Source organism: Girardinichthys multiradiatus, chromosome 13 (assembly GCF_021462225.1).
Source record: "Girardinichthys multiradiatus isolate DD_20200921_A chromosome 13, DD_fGirMul_XY1, whole genome shotgun sequence".
In the NCBI taxonomy this organism is placed as follows: Eukaryota; Metazoa; Chordata; class Actinopteri; order Cyprinodontiformes; family Goodeidae; genus Girardinichthys; species Girardinichthys multiradiatus.
In genome coordinates, this window is record NC_061806.1 from 32639770 (window position 1) to 32654555 (window position 14786).

General features: G+C 38.7%; 1 protein-coding gene across 9 annotated transcripts in view; it reads right to left on the reverse strand.

The window, feature by feature from the left end:
• The window catches only part of LOC124879985 (protein MTSS 1-like), an 83407-nt gene that overhangs the window by 17788 nt on the left and 50833 nt on the right, over positions 1-14786 (reverse strand). For 5 of the 9 annotated variants that reach the window (XM_047384868.1, XM_047384871.1, XM_047384867.1 and 2 more), the window contains exons 4-7: positions 7657-7741; positions 6639-6730; positions 6443-6517; positions 5359-5370 (exon numbers count right to left, since the gene is read on the reverse strand). In XM_047384868.1, coding sequence (XP_047240824.1) covers positions 5359-5370; positions 6443-6517; positions 6639-6730; positions 7657-7741 — 264 coding nt within the window. The remainder of the gene's footprint in view (positions 1-5358; positions 5371-6442; positions 6518-6638; positions 6731-7656; positions 7742-14786) is intronic. The other 4 variants (XM_047384870.1, XM_047384876.1, XM_047384869.1 and 1 more) reach the window with 1 other exon arrangement.

A 14786-nucleotide genomic window follows, 5' to 3' on the forward strand; every position in this document is an offset into this window, starting at 1 on the left:
GCTTGAAGAGATCCTCATCAATGGGTTTATTCTAAACGAGTGTAAATTTGTTGAGAAAGTAGCTTTGGTAAAAATGTTTCATTTCACTCTTTTACTGATGTCTTTGTTTTAGGCTTAGAGTGGTTACAGGTATCAAAGTACACCAAGCTTTAAAGAGCTAGTTTCAAAAACCACTTTCTGTCATACCGTTCCTAAAGTTTAATGTTCTTTTAATGAGATCCTGAAGTAAGCACTGATAAAAACCCAAGTTATCTCCGGCAATATAAAGCATGCTGCCCTCCCCCCACCTGTTGCTGTGCATCTCAAGTCAGCTGGCTGAAAGAAGGCTTCTACAAATTCCCTTGCTTACACACACGACAACTTTGACTGTTTAGAAATATTTTCAGTCACAAAAAACATGGACAGTAATGGTGTGAAGAATAAAAGGAGCACCACCTATCTTATAAAAAACAAATTAAATATTATCAATAACAGTATAATAACTTCAATATGTTCTATTATTTTTGTGTGTGTGAATGCTGCTTTGCCATTTGAAATAAATAATTAAATCCGGGCCTTCCCATTAGTGTAAATACAGTAAACCATGGTTATTTTGCCACATATGTTGGTATATTTAAAATCTATTGCATAGGATCTGACTGTGAAGAAAGGAAATGTATTTTATAAGGGTGTGCATAGTTTATGATGTGCCCCTGTTACATGTGTTGTGTGTGTATTGAAAAGGAGGATGTAAAATGCAAGTAAAGAATTATTTCATTTTTGTCCTGACCACACCATCTTAACTTTTTTTCTAGACTGAAGGATCGCCTGACCATCTTTGGATGAAAGTTGAATGCTTTAAACAAAGACGAACAATATTCGTCTGCCTTGGATGGGGGTATTAGGACTGGGGAACCTAATTGCACATGAATACTTTAAGAGTCATTTAGAGGATTCAGTTTCTCTGAATTCAGCCACTGCACAAGTCAAAATACAGATTTGTTTCTGTGAAAAATAAAAACATATTTATAATAACATAAGACAGGCAATAGACCAGGTGGAGAAGTCACGATGAAGATCATGGGTTAGTTCACAAGAGGAGATGACAGAATGAGAAATGTTTGTCACAATTTCCTAGAGCCCAAAGTTGCATAAAGTTGTCAACATCCCATTTAATCCACTAATTTTATTACTCAGTGCAGCTTTTGCTGTTTCTGTTCTAAAAATGCTTAAAGGCGTTACTTTTTTTCTCATGTAAGATTCTCATTTAGAAATCCAGCCTCCAGTATTTGATGGCAGACATTAACATATAATTAGACTTTTTCATTCCTCCAGCGACGTCCAAAGCCAGCTTCTGTGGTGAGGCTGACTGATAGGAGCAAAGTCTATCTCTTTCCAACTAAACCTTTCCCAGCACATGCTTCAGTGGTAAAGAGAGAAAGGCTTGCCTCAAGAGATATGAATGTTTTTTCATGGTTTCAATCTTTTATTTTTCAACTTTATCTCTCATTTTCCCCTTTATCCATTCTTCTCTTTCTTGTTGTTTTTTTATTTTATTATATCCAGCCAAGAAAACAAATATCACAGTTAATCTTTTAAGACAGCAGTAGCTCATATTTTTCAGCTTATATTCAGTTCATTTTAGTGGGGATGTTTATGGAAGTGAGCTTGAGAGTCTCTCATTAAAAGGCCAGATCGGGGTTTAGACCCTGTGCTGTGAAATTGTGTTTGCCCCCCTACAGTTTTCTTTCACTGTTGTTTTTAACACTTGCATGTTTTGGATCAAACAAAATACAACATGCACAGGGAATAAGGTATCCAAAGCAACCTGACCCCAATCTCCCAATCGTTATGTTATGGTTTAATTAGCCAAATGTTTTAGACAGCAAAGTTAAATTTCACTTGACCTGATTACTACCAGACCTGTGTAATTAAGAAACCACTTAAATAGAACCTGTCTGACAACATGAAGTAAACTAAAAGATCAACAAAACATCCTTCCATCTAAATAAATTCAAGAACAGATGAGAAACAAAGTCATTAACCTCAGTTAGTCGGGAAGGGGTTACCAAAGCCAATTCTAAGAAACTCCAACAAACCCAAAAAGAGAGCCCTTTTCCACAAATGGAAAAGAAAAAACATGTAGTAGTGGTGAACCTTCCCAAAAGTAGCCAGCCTGTCAAAATTACTCCAAAATACATCATCCAGAAGAACACAAACGAACCGGAGAACATCTAGAGCTCTGCAGGCCCCTTGGTTTAGTCAAGGTCAGAGTTCATGATTCAACAATGAAAGAGACACAGGGCAGAAAGAGCTCCAATGCAAAAAACACTGCTGACCAAAAAGGACACAATGGCCCATCTCACATTTACCAGAAAACATCTTTATTATCAGAAAGACTTTGGGAAAATATTTTATGGACTGACGAAACAACAGTTGAACTTTTTCCAAACGAATATTTCATTATATCTGGTATAAAAGAACCATAGCATTTCAGAAAAGGAACACAATACCAACAGTTAAATTAAATATGGTGGTGGCAGTGTGTTGTCTAAAGCTGTTCTGGTGCTTCGGGTCCTGGACAACTTGCTGTATTCTCTATCAGAAATCTCTATCAGAAATCCCTAAAGAAAAATGTCCGGCCAGTTTGTGGCACTAAGCTCTAGAGCACTTTGATCAGGCAAAAAGACTGTGATCAAAAGCACACCAGCAAGTCCACCGTTAACTGGCTAATTTAAAAAAGAATAAATAGAATGAAGGCATTGTGCTGGCCTAGTTAAAGCTTGGACTGAAATCCAAATGAAATGCTGTAGCATGATCTTTTAAAAAAGAGGTTAATTCTAAAAAACTCCCCAATGCGCCTGAACTAAAACAATTCTGCAAAGCAGCAAGAAATCTATAAGGGGACATATACTTTTCACAGTACTGTAGACAGTTTGAGCTTCATATTCTGTGTATGTACAATAAAAAAGAAGCCACATTTAAAGCACATTTGTTTGGATGTTTATCTTTTCCCAATGTGTTTTTAGTTTGTTTATTCACTCTCTGACATTCATCCAATTCTACCAAATGTCTCCCCTCCCCTTTTTCCTTCTTTGAAACTCCCTGTAGTCTTCCCTTTTAACAGTCAAAGCCACAGCAAAGAGAGTTTCCTTTGCACTAATAATAGCCTGGGAGTGCCAGAGGATTGAAGCGGCTCGACCACATCTGAGGTTCCTCTGGGGTCACCCTAAGGTCCTGTTTATTTTGCTCTCAAGGATTAGTTCAAAGCTCAAAGTCCTTTGTCACGAGACCCAACAAGCTTTTGATTTCTGTCATAATACAATCCATTCAGCACCGTGATTCAGACTGAAATTACATGTTGCAATAACCAATTAGTTTTCAGGGGAGCAAGGGGTGCATTGTTCCTTTCCGATTCCTTTAACTTGTCAGTATCATAGCTTTGCCTGAGGGAATAACGGGCAAGGTTCATTCGGGTACTTGAAATCCTTGACAATATGGAATTTCAACAAGGTGTTTTCAAGGTTTGTCTTTTGGGCTCATTCTGCCTATAAGTCAATTTCATATTAATACTATAACTTGCTGAATTTTGCAGTTGCAGAGTATTTTAGATTGATAGGCTCCATTCACATAAGGAACGCTGTGTGTGCTGTGGTTATAAAGCTAAACAAAGAAAAGCCACACGGAGATACAGACGGCTCCAGCCTTTGGTGCTGGAAAAGTTTGAAAATCTACCCTGAAAATAATTGAGAAGTGCTTGAATTTAACTGTGGGAAAAGTGTACGAACCCTGAATGGGGAAGTTAGAGAGTTTTCCTAATATCTGGAAAATTAGATGTGCCAAAGTCATATGAACCGTTAACCTAATCATACAAAGAGAAGGCAGGTAAGGAAATGCAAAGTAAATCCAAACCACGAGCCTTATCATTGAAACTGATGTTCAAGATATTTGAGGTTTCTGTTCAGATAGAATTTCATGGATCTTTCCATCATCTTGGATCTTCAAATGGTTAAGTCTGCTTTGTGTTGAGTGACAATAACAGGAGCAGCTCAGGAGGAGTACAGTTGTGGAGAATCAGTATAAGTAAGTATAATTGAGTTTAGATATTTAGATGCAGCCCAGAAGTAATTCTGTAGCCAAGCTTAGAGGCCTACATATTTGATTTTGGTTTGGCCATCTGCAGCCACCGTAGTGAATATGTCAAATAAAATAAAGAAAAAGACTAGAATTTGCATCAAACAGGGAGTCAAACAAGTTTTTTCTTCACTGTTTTCTTTGACTAGACCAGAGAAGATTATGTAAAATGAAATGTGAGGGGACCCAAGCACAGAGTATTAACACAAGGGACAATTGGATGCCAGCATTTAACCTTGAAACCTTGAGAGGATAATCAGTACCACATAATTGAAAAAACAAACATGTTCTGTACCCTCAGAAACCAATTTTAGACCGCACAAACTGTTGAATGCTGTGTTTGCCATAATAAAAGCTGCACAAACATCCAAAACCATGAGAACAAAGAACTGAGCTCAATAAATTGTAATTAAGTGGGTATTTAATGGTAAACATCTTGAGACTAATTTCAAATCAAGCAATTTAAATGTTATTTGGAGATAAAACTAAAACAGACATTTCTCAACTTGACCAGTGTTGAGAAAAGGCTTTTAAAGAGAAGAAATAAAGTAAAACTCTGAATAACAGCAGAGTTAACGAGACCTTTGGAGCATTTAAGAAATTGTGTGAATAGAGGAATATGCTGCTGCTCCTTAAGTGCATCAATGATATGATTGAACAGCATGTTGAACAGCGTGTTTAGCATGTGCTGTATCAGTATTTCTTGTTAGGACCTGCTGACCTTTTTGTTTTGCCATGTTCGTGTCACTCTGTCTTATGAAAGTCATGTTAAGTTTTATTGAAGAAGCCGCAAAAATGTTTTCTGTAAAGATTGTTGTTTAGCGTTCAACTGGGCTTTGTTGTGTTCAGGCTCTTCGGCTTTGGTGAGTCACACAAACATTTAAACGGTATGAGAATATTTTTTTTTCCAGTTCACCAAAGTGGTCTGGGTCAGATTTATAAAACCAAAATTGACAGAACTGAGAATGTCAGTACCAGTGGCATTTAAAGTCTCATATTATCTCTGTTGATATATTTACAATCTTTCACCTCCCCTTTGTGGAATACTGTCATAATAAGTTCCAAATGAAGCATATGAATAAAGTATAAAACTGAACTCAGTTACTGGACTGCCCAAGCGAAATTAAGGGTGAACATGTTAAAAAACAGAAACAGTCCGAGTCTTTTTTAAATGAACAAGCAGAAATAGTTTAACAAAACAAAGAGAAATGATAAACTATGGTGTGTTGATGTATATCAACTTACCAAAGAAATCAGCTGTACAAGGTTGAGCGTGACGGAACACCCCAAGAAAGGGAAAAATTAGAGAAGGGAAGAAAACATAAATTTTTTACATCACCACATAATGACTGACTATAAAAACAACTATTAACTGACTTTCTCCCATTAATTTCACAATGCTATTGAAATTCACCAATAACATAACGGCATGTCATTGATCGTTATCGAGAGATAGAAGATTATAAAACCCAAAAACGTTTTTGTTCTTATTGTTTCAACTTCTTTAATGGAATGTCAGAGAAAGTGCCAGACTAACTGGAGATTTATCCGACTGTACGGAGTATAGAGTAGCACAGTGCACCCTCCCCCCAATTCCTTATCACATGCTTGGTGAGGATGAGGGATTGCTGCTTAGTCAATGTTATTACCTAAACTTGCTTACAAAGAAAATGTTTTACCAAATAAGAACTGAACTTCGCTGCATTTTATTATTATTGGGACTGAATTGGAAAATATGTAACTGAATCTGCCTGTATGACTGTAATGTATTAGATTGATTTGATCATATATATTTCTGGATGTGAATTGGTCCCGTCTACCTTGTGAAGTGAGATTACATGGCATTTCTTTTTGTTACTTGGTGCTTTATAGATAAACTTTATTAACTGGGAAACTACGAGCAGAATGTCTGTAAAGCCGTAGAGTGCAGGCTGGCTAACCAAGCAGATAGTCCGACTAATTAACCAGTTAACATCAGATTGTTACAATATTCTGTGCATTAAGCACGCTTATTTAAAAACTAGAACAAAATTTAACAAACGTTTATACTTTTGCTGAAGTCTGTATTATAGTCAAAATAAGAAATATTCCGGATAATATTATTATATCTGAAATGATTATTTTGTTGCAAAAGGAAAAATTGTTGCTTTCCTGTTTTACAAAATAGCCAATAGCCCAAATTAAACATTTTTATTTTAAGTTTTTGTGTAAATACTGCAATAGTGTAAAAGCCATGGCATCTTATACTGAACCATGCCTAATGGACAACTTTTGGCAGCACTGTGGAATCACGTAAGCTTGAATAGCCAACAGAACAAAGAATACAAACCTTTCTTGGCTTTCTTCTGCAGCTTCAAAGTGTCTGATGATCTCTTTTTGATCTCCTGACGGGCTTTTTTGTACTCTGTCGAGTAACAAGAAACGGAATAAATAAAAAATAGAAAAACCTACCCAAAGCTGGATTCTTAGCTTCTCAAACAAACTAATTCACAGAGATATACAAGCGAGAGTGTGTTTATGAAAACCTTTGGCATGGTCTTTGTCCAGAGTATTAGCCACTCTCTTCCACTCCTCCATCTGCTCCTGGAGAGGGTTAATCAGGCAGTCCAGAAACACCCTGGAAGCACAAACACACTGTTAAACCTGACGGCGTTCCAAAACAAAAGACTCCAGAACATGATTTATTTTACAGTTGTTTTATGGGAAAGAGTTAAAGGTTTAGAGTTAGAAATGTCAATGGTGAGATCAGTCTTACAGAAAATGCATGAGTGGGAGGTTAAATGGGTGCCAAGGAGGATCAGAACCTCTACATCTGAGATTATGTGCCTTTAAATGTAATCATTGACTGACTGATTGCAAAACTTTAACAGAGATGTAAAAAAATTTTATTTTGTTTAACCAGTTCAAAGAATAAAAACATTTACAAATATAACCAGGGCAAAGTGTCTTTACTTCGAGTCAAATTTAACCTATGAAGAACATTTCTCAAAATAAATATTTTTCTTTTTCCTCCTCAATAAAACGAACAGTCTTTTAACATGTTTTTACTTTCCTCAGCCTTTAATCTCACCCGGACAACGCTTTTAGTTTCTTTGGTGCTGTTAAAATCTATAGAGACCTGAAGATCCGCAGATCAGCTGAAGCACAGATCACACTATGCAAACAGTATGTTCGCTGTTTACATCTTCCTGTTGTCAATTGTCTATTCAGCTACTCAGCTGGAGGTTCCCATCTACCCATTTCAACCTGACTGACTTCCTCATTTTGAACTGTGGGGGGTTAATGGACTCATACAGGGTCCACGCATCACACATTTTTGAGGAGAAAAGAAAGTAATTTAGGAAAAGGTGAATGTAAATTATAAATATAAAGCTTGGGAAGAAAGATACCTAAATGTTCTCATAGCAGTAGGTTACGAGGTGAAAATAAAGAAAGAGGAGAAAGAGTGGGGGGAATTTGTTTAATCAGAAGAAGACCATTATGCAACTGAAAAAAGAGGAGAAGACCTGTTTATCACAAACACACACACACAGATCAACTCACATGGAAAACTGACGGAGCTTCGCTTCGATGCTGCGATGCCTCATGCACATCCTGGTGAGCGATGAACCGATATCCCTGGTCCCTCCTGACAACAAAAACAAACACACCCAGTCTGTCAGATATAGAAATCTGTAACAGCTGATCAACTATCATAAAATAAACCTGCACTGATGGAAAAATGTATTGTGTTGAATTAGCAACATAAGCATTGTCATTGCGCTATGATTTAGACAGAGAGATAGACTGTGTATAAATAGCATTTTATTTCAGCAATTCAATTCAAAAAGTTAAACTCGTATTTAATACATGCAGAGTGATGTATTTTATCATTTGGTTCTGTTAATTTGGATAATTATGCATTACATCTAATGAAAATCAGTGTCTCAGAAGATTTTAATATTATACAAGACCAAAGAAAACATTTTTTAAAAACAGACATTTTATAGTGTACAAAAAAAAAAAATCACAGGATATGCTGCTGACTTCCCCATTTTCCCCCATGACAGATCATCCCCCAGATCATTTCAAGCTAGCTGTTAACAGAGTGCTGTCCCAAGCATATGAATGGAAAGTTGAGTCGAGGGAAAAAGTGACAGAAAAGTGCACAAGCAACAGTAACTGCAGCATAGAAAGGATTGTGAAGCAAATGTCATTCAAGAGTTTGAAGATTCAAAAGGTGCAGACTGCAGCTGAACCACCACACAGACCCTTCCAGGTTATGGGCTAAAACAGTTGTGTTCCTAGGAGAAAAGGGACTAAACTGTTGCTCAGTGGTCTTTTTTTTCAAATGAATTTGGAAATTTATGTCCCAGAGTCTGGAGAAAGAGTGGAAAGACACAGAAGGTTTCCACAGTCAGTGAGTATTTGAGGGGCCATTTTGTCACCTGGATTTGGTCCATTGTGTTTTATAATGTCTACAGTCAGATAAGCCGTCTACTGAGAAAACTTTAGAGCACTTTAAGATTTCCTTTCCTAACAAGCTTAATGAAGAAGCTTCCAGCAGGACTTGGCACCTGCCACCAGTACCCTTTATGACCATGATGACCATCACTGGCCTCACTGGTCAGCAGTCTGGCCCGATATAAACCCCACAGAGAATCTATGGACTATTACTGAGAGGGACAGGACATACATCAGGCCCAACAAAGCAGACAGCCTGAAGGTGGTCATGTTTGTTGTGGCAGCAATTAATGCAAAAGAAACTCTGACCAAGTGTTGAGTGCAAATACTGGACAGTACACGGACATACCTTTTACTAGGCTGACATTTCTGCATTTATTATTGATTTTATGTAATATTTTAATTTTCTGATTAACTGAATTTGGATTTGAAATGCTTGAAATGTATTACTCTGAATGTATCGAATCCATATAATAAAGGATTTTAACTTTCTGGTAGCTTGTCCCCCAAAACTGGGGTGGCTTGTCCTCTTCAGGTTGGAGGGGAGTTCCTGCCTCAAGTGGAGGAGTTCAAGTATCTCGGGGTCTTGTTTACGAGTGAGAGAAGAATGGAGCGGGAGATCGACAGACGGATCGGTGCGGCTGCCACAGTAATGGGGGCGCTGTGCCAATCCGTTGTGGTGAAGAGAGAGCTGAGCCGAAAAGCGAAGCTCTCGATTTACTGGTCGGTCTACATTCCTAACCTCACCATGGCCATAAACTTTGGGTCATGACCGAAAGAAAGAGATCCCGGATACAAGCGGCTGAAATGAGCTTCCTCCTTAGGGCTGCTGGGCACTCCCTTAGAGATAGGGTGAGGAGCTCGGCCATACGGGAAGAGCTTGGAGTAGAGCCACTGCTCCTCCACATCGAGAGGAGCATGGGCATCTATACCAGATGCCTCCTGGACACCTGCCTCGGGAGGTGATCCAGGCACGTCCCACCGGGAGGAGGCCCAGGGGACGGCCCAGGACACGCTGGAGGGACTATGTCTTTCGGCTGGCCTGGAAATGCCTTGGGCTCCCCCCGGAGGAGCTGGAGGAGGAGTCTGGGGACGTCTGGGTGCCTCTGCTGAGTTTGCTGCCCCCACAACCCGGTCCCGGATAAAGCGGAAGACGACGAGTACGAGAACTTTCTGGTAAACCATACCACAAAACCTCCAAGATGAAGAACTGGTAAAAATAAACCAAAGTTGTGTTGCATCACAGCATGCCATAACCATTCAGACACAAAAACAAAACAGCAGTTACAGTTATGTCAGAGTACACGGTTTAGTGTAAAACCATTTACAGGTTAAATATGATGAAAACTGCAACTTTCAATACATCAGATACTAGTAAAGCTGCCCCATCAATACTCAGGTAGCAACATCCAAGATCTTTCTATGTTAAACACCTGGATTTGAAGCAGTTTACATATACAGCAAGACTTCAAACAATTTGCAAGAAAAAAGTCTGGAGTTTTGACTTAAAGTGCATAAAATTCAGTTTGTCTCCGGTATGAATTTGCTTGGCAGGTTGGTTGTTCCACAGATCTCCGCCATGGTTCTGTGGATTAACTCCATCTTGCTGTGGTCTCTCCGTCCATGTAATCCCACACCGAGTCCAGGAGTCTGAAAGCAGGACTCTGTGTTTGGGCCAGACCATCTGTTGCAGGACTCTTGGCTCGCTCCTCTTGTGGCCAAGGTTTGTACTTTCTGAGTCTGTGAGGCTTGAGTGGTTTTCACTTAGAGATAATCTTGACTTTTTTTTTTTTTTTTTTTTTCTTTTTGTGTTTCCTGATGCCTTGAGATTTGCATCTTGGTAACAAAAACCCTGAGAAATGTTTTTCTTTCATTAGCTCTAGTTACAATCATTATATTCAATGAAAGACTGAAAAGGTGATAATTTGGATAGTCCATCAAGGTGTTACAAGATTTGTCTAATAGGTTTGATTACTCTTTAAAATATTAATATTAAAATATGAATAACATCTTCCAGCATATACTGAGCCAGGTGTCTTTCAGTATGAAGGTTTTCTAGAAGGAGACTCCAGCAGGGTGGAGATAGATCGACTCTAAACTGATTCTCAGTGCAGCAGGAGATCCACAGGCAGCTGAAAGGGCCCAGATGGCTGTCCTCTCTCTCTCCCCCTGACAGGACGCTCCCTCCTGGTGAAAGGGTCTCAATCTCTGCTTGACATCCTGGAGATTCGACAAAAACACCTCAGCATTTACCAACAAGCTGCTTGCATTGCTACACATGAGGAAGATTTTACATCTTCACCTCGATGTTATCTAAACTCATTTATCTTAAATTATAATGTAATTAGCCAGAATTAATTAAATTAACAGCAGATACATGTTTTTGAGTCTTATCAAGAAATATGTTCAAGGTTACTCAATTGTTAAGAAACCTGTGTTGTATAGTGTGTTTTCATGAACACTGCAATGCACCATTGACTCCTCTTTTCTTTCCTCTGCTCTCCCCATTTGTCCTCACATCCTCCCTCTGACACATCTGTCAGTTCCCCTCTGTTCTCTTCAGGACCTCTGTTTTCACTGCCCGCCTCAGAGCCGATTATGTTAAAATGTATCACCACTGTCATACGGTCAGGATGAATGACCAACTACAGAGATGTTCAGAGTCCCAATGCAAAATGCAAAATGTTCACTTGATGTCTGATTGGTCAAATCAGAGCAGACTACACTGAAGCTTTATCAGATTTCATTTAACTGAAACCAAGTATCACCGCTGATGTTCTGAAACAATGAAACCGTTAAAATGAGAGAGACGTCAGCCAAAGCAATAAGCTATACAGTCAGGGGGAAAAGAATTTCCATGACTGTTAGAACAGTCAATGGAAAACCTAAGTAGTCTCTTGCTACAAACCAATTATTAGCAGTCATGAGCATCTCTACAAGGGAGTTTTGATTGTTTGCTGGTCTGAAGCATAAACGTGTGTGAGAAACGATGCCAAGGTTGAATAACATCAGTTATGGCCTTATAGAAGCAACTGATGCTGTAACCGAACCTGGAGAAAGGGTAAAATATAATTAAAAAAATAATTTGAAGGCTACAATTGTACATAGAACTTTACACCTCATACCAACGGCCAAGCATGGTGGTGGAGGGGTAATGATTTGGGTTAGTTTTGCAGTCACAGGACCTTGCTGTCATTAACTCAATGATGAATGCCTGTGTAAAATAAAATTGGAGACCAGCTGAATGGTGACGGAAACTGAGTCATCATCAGGACAATGACCCCAAACACAGCGGACAAATCTACAACAGAGTGGCTGAAAAAAGGAATGAAGATAATGAAATGGCCAGATCAAAGTCCGGGCCTGAACCTGATGGAAATGCTATGACTAGCCAATTAGAAAGCTGCACAGAGACAAAAGTCTCCAAACACCAGTACCCTGAGGGAATATTATGGTCAAAAATCATACAATGATCTCAAGGTATTGCTGCTAAAGGTTCTCTTATAACCACTTCTATTTGACCATGGGAAGCACTTTTTCAGTTTCTTTCCATGACTATTTGAACAATCATGGCTATAATTTCATCTAAAAATGTCTTCATAAAATAACCACAAAGTGAAATTCACATCAGGCAGTCGCATGTCGCCAACATCTTCCCTGCCATCTGCTGAACATGTAGCACTCCATCTAGATTGTTTTAATCTGTGGTTAGTACATTCTATGACCATAATGGTAAACATGCTATGTGGGCCTGCAGAAAGATTTGAGTCTTCCAGAGGAGGTTCAGTAGTATGGCTTTGGTTTGGTTTCTTGCTGTTTTGTAGTAGTTTATTGCTATCTTAGTGGGCCTCCTACTAAAAGGATGAATGCCCAGCACTACTTTTTACAGACTCTGAAGGACAGTTTCCAAACCCCAGGGTGTGTGCTTCATATGGTCCATCAGTTATCCATGCATGCCACTTTAAGCATAAATCCAACACTTTTTAGTCTACCCCTTGGTCCTGCTTGTCCTTCACACTGCCTCTCCCCATCATCCCTCTTCACACATCATCTGCCACCCTCTTCCCAACATTTCCCTTATCCCAGATCCTGCTCTGCCCTCTGTTTAATGTTGCACCTCACCTTTTTCCCTGCCAGCTCTGCTCTCACCTTCCGACTAGGTGTTACCTCCTCTCTTCTCACCTCGTCTCCTCCTCTCAGGCTAAATTGAAGTGAGTACAATTTGGCAGTTTTAAGCAGAAAATTTTACCAAGTCATTGCTTCCTTAGTGTGCGTTTACCTTTTAGATTTCTTACTTCTAATAGTTACAGTCTCGGATTAGATTTTGCAAGCTGGACGGCAGACCAACTGAGCTGGTTCTGGATGGTCTGCATGCCCATAAAGCTGTCTCCATGACATGGGACGTTAACTCCAAGGATGGATGTTTTATGATTGACTGTAGCAGTGAAAGAAAAATGTTTTAACAGATGGGCATGTTTTAAACTTTTGGTCTTGGTGTGGTATGGGCATGTTTCCACAGAAGCTGAATTCTAGACATTTCTTCACCTCATATTACTGTGTATCCCACACTCGTGGAAACCACAGCAGTTTAGGACTATCATTAGGTCTGTAAAACCACTGCAGTTTATTCTCAATATTTTTAGAAGGCGCCACAACATTAGGTGTTACAAATCACATCTAAGCTGAGAAACTGATTTCTCACTTGTTATTTTTCCTGCATAAATTATTTGATCTGAAGAGAACATAATCCATTGTACAGTGTGAGAGTTTTAGCTTCAAGGTCAGAAAGCTACTTTTTTATTTAGCAAAAATAACTTTATGAAAACCTTATTCCTGTCAACTTCCTGCAAATACGTTTGTGGCCAAGTAAAACGGTTTGGCCCAACTGTGGAGCTCTTGTGCAAGCGTGTCTCTACGAGTTGAGAAAAGACCCGTCTGACCCAATTTAGTGGGACAGAGTGGCATTTCTTTCTGACACAGCAGCAATAGATCACACTCATCTTTGCCGTCTCTGCAGAAAGGACAGACACAAGGCTCCGCAGCAGCTCGTCTGCACGCGAGACCAAACCAGGCCGCTTCGGGTCTTCTAAAGAAACCCCGGTTATGTCAGGTCAATGGAGATGAATGGTTAGAAGGGCAACAAAGTGTGAAGAAGAGGCAGAGCTTGAAACAGAGGTGGGAAAATATTAAACTAAATTATTCAGCAAGAGAAGCTCACCCCGGGGAGCCAGCTATACCAAAAGTCCTCAAATCAACATCAAACGATCTAAATTTTAAAATGCCTTAAAATCTGAATCCCAAATTACAAATGATTGGATATAGAATATTAAAAGACACCTGTTTTCAATGTTTTAAATTGGAAATGTTCATTTTAGCATTTTAGGATTGATCGCATTTTCGTTCTAAATTTAGCCTAAGTAACAGGTGGATTTCCCAGTGTTTGCTGTAAGTTTAAAACGGTTGCAAAGCATGACCAGCTCCATCATTTATCTGAATATGTTTTAGCAAAATTTTCACATATGTATAGTACTGTTTTTTGCTTTTTCGTCTATTTCAGCCTATATTGGTGAACGGAGCATTTTTTTTCTCTTTATCCCCTCCTGCTCTTCAATTATATTTAATTTTCTCTATATTAACGTTGTCCAGTAACTGTTCTCAATGTTTGGTAAAATTTACACCTACTCTTTTAACTGAAAAACAAATGTATCTAATGACAGCAAAAAAGTCAACAACCACCACTTTGTAACTGTTGCCTGTTTTCTGTAACCTGTACATCCATCTGATGATGTCTTCCTAAAACTGGTTTGTAATTAGAAATGCACCAATCAGGCTTCTCTTGGCCGATGCCGATTTCTGATTTTCTTTTTGAGGTCTATAAAAAATATTTGTTGATGTGTTTACAGACTGGAAAATGTGAATTTTTAGTTTTGATGTATTTATTAAAAGAAAGAATACATGACTCCACAGTTAGAACCAACAGCAAGAGTCAATTTCTATCCATAGCGATTTGATTGGTGGATTACTAATTGTTACAGACCCAGAGCTGGAAATATGTTTCATCATTCTGCTGAAGACCCTTTAAAAACACCAATAAAATTGTTAAAGAGCTGAAACTGAAGCTTCTAACTCAACTTAGCAAAAATATCACAAAACCATTGTTTCATTGACTTACTTAAAATGATGGCTTTCTAAAGATGATGTACTCCAGTTGAAATGCATATCATTCAAGC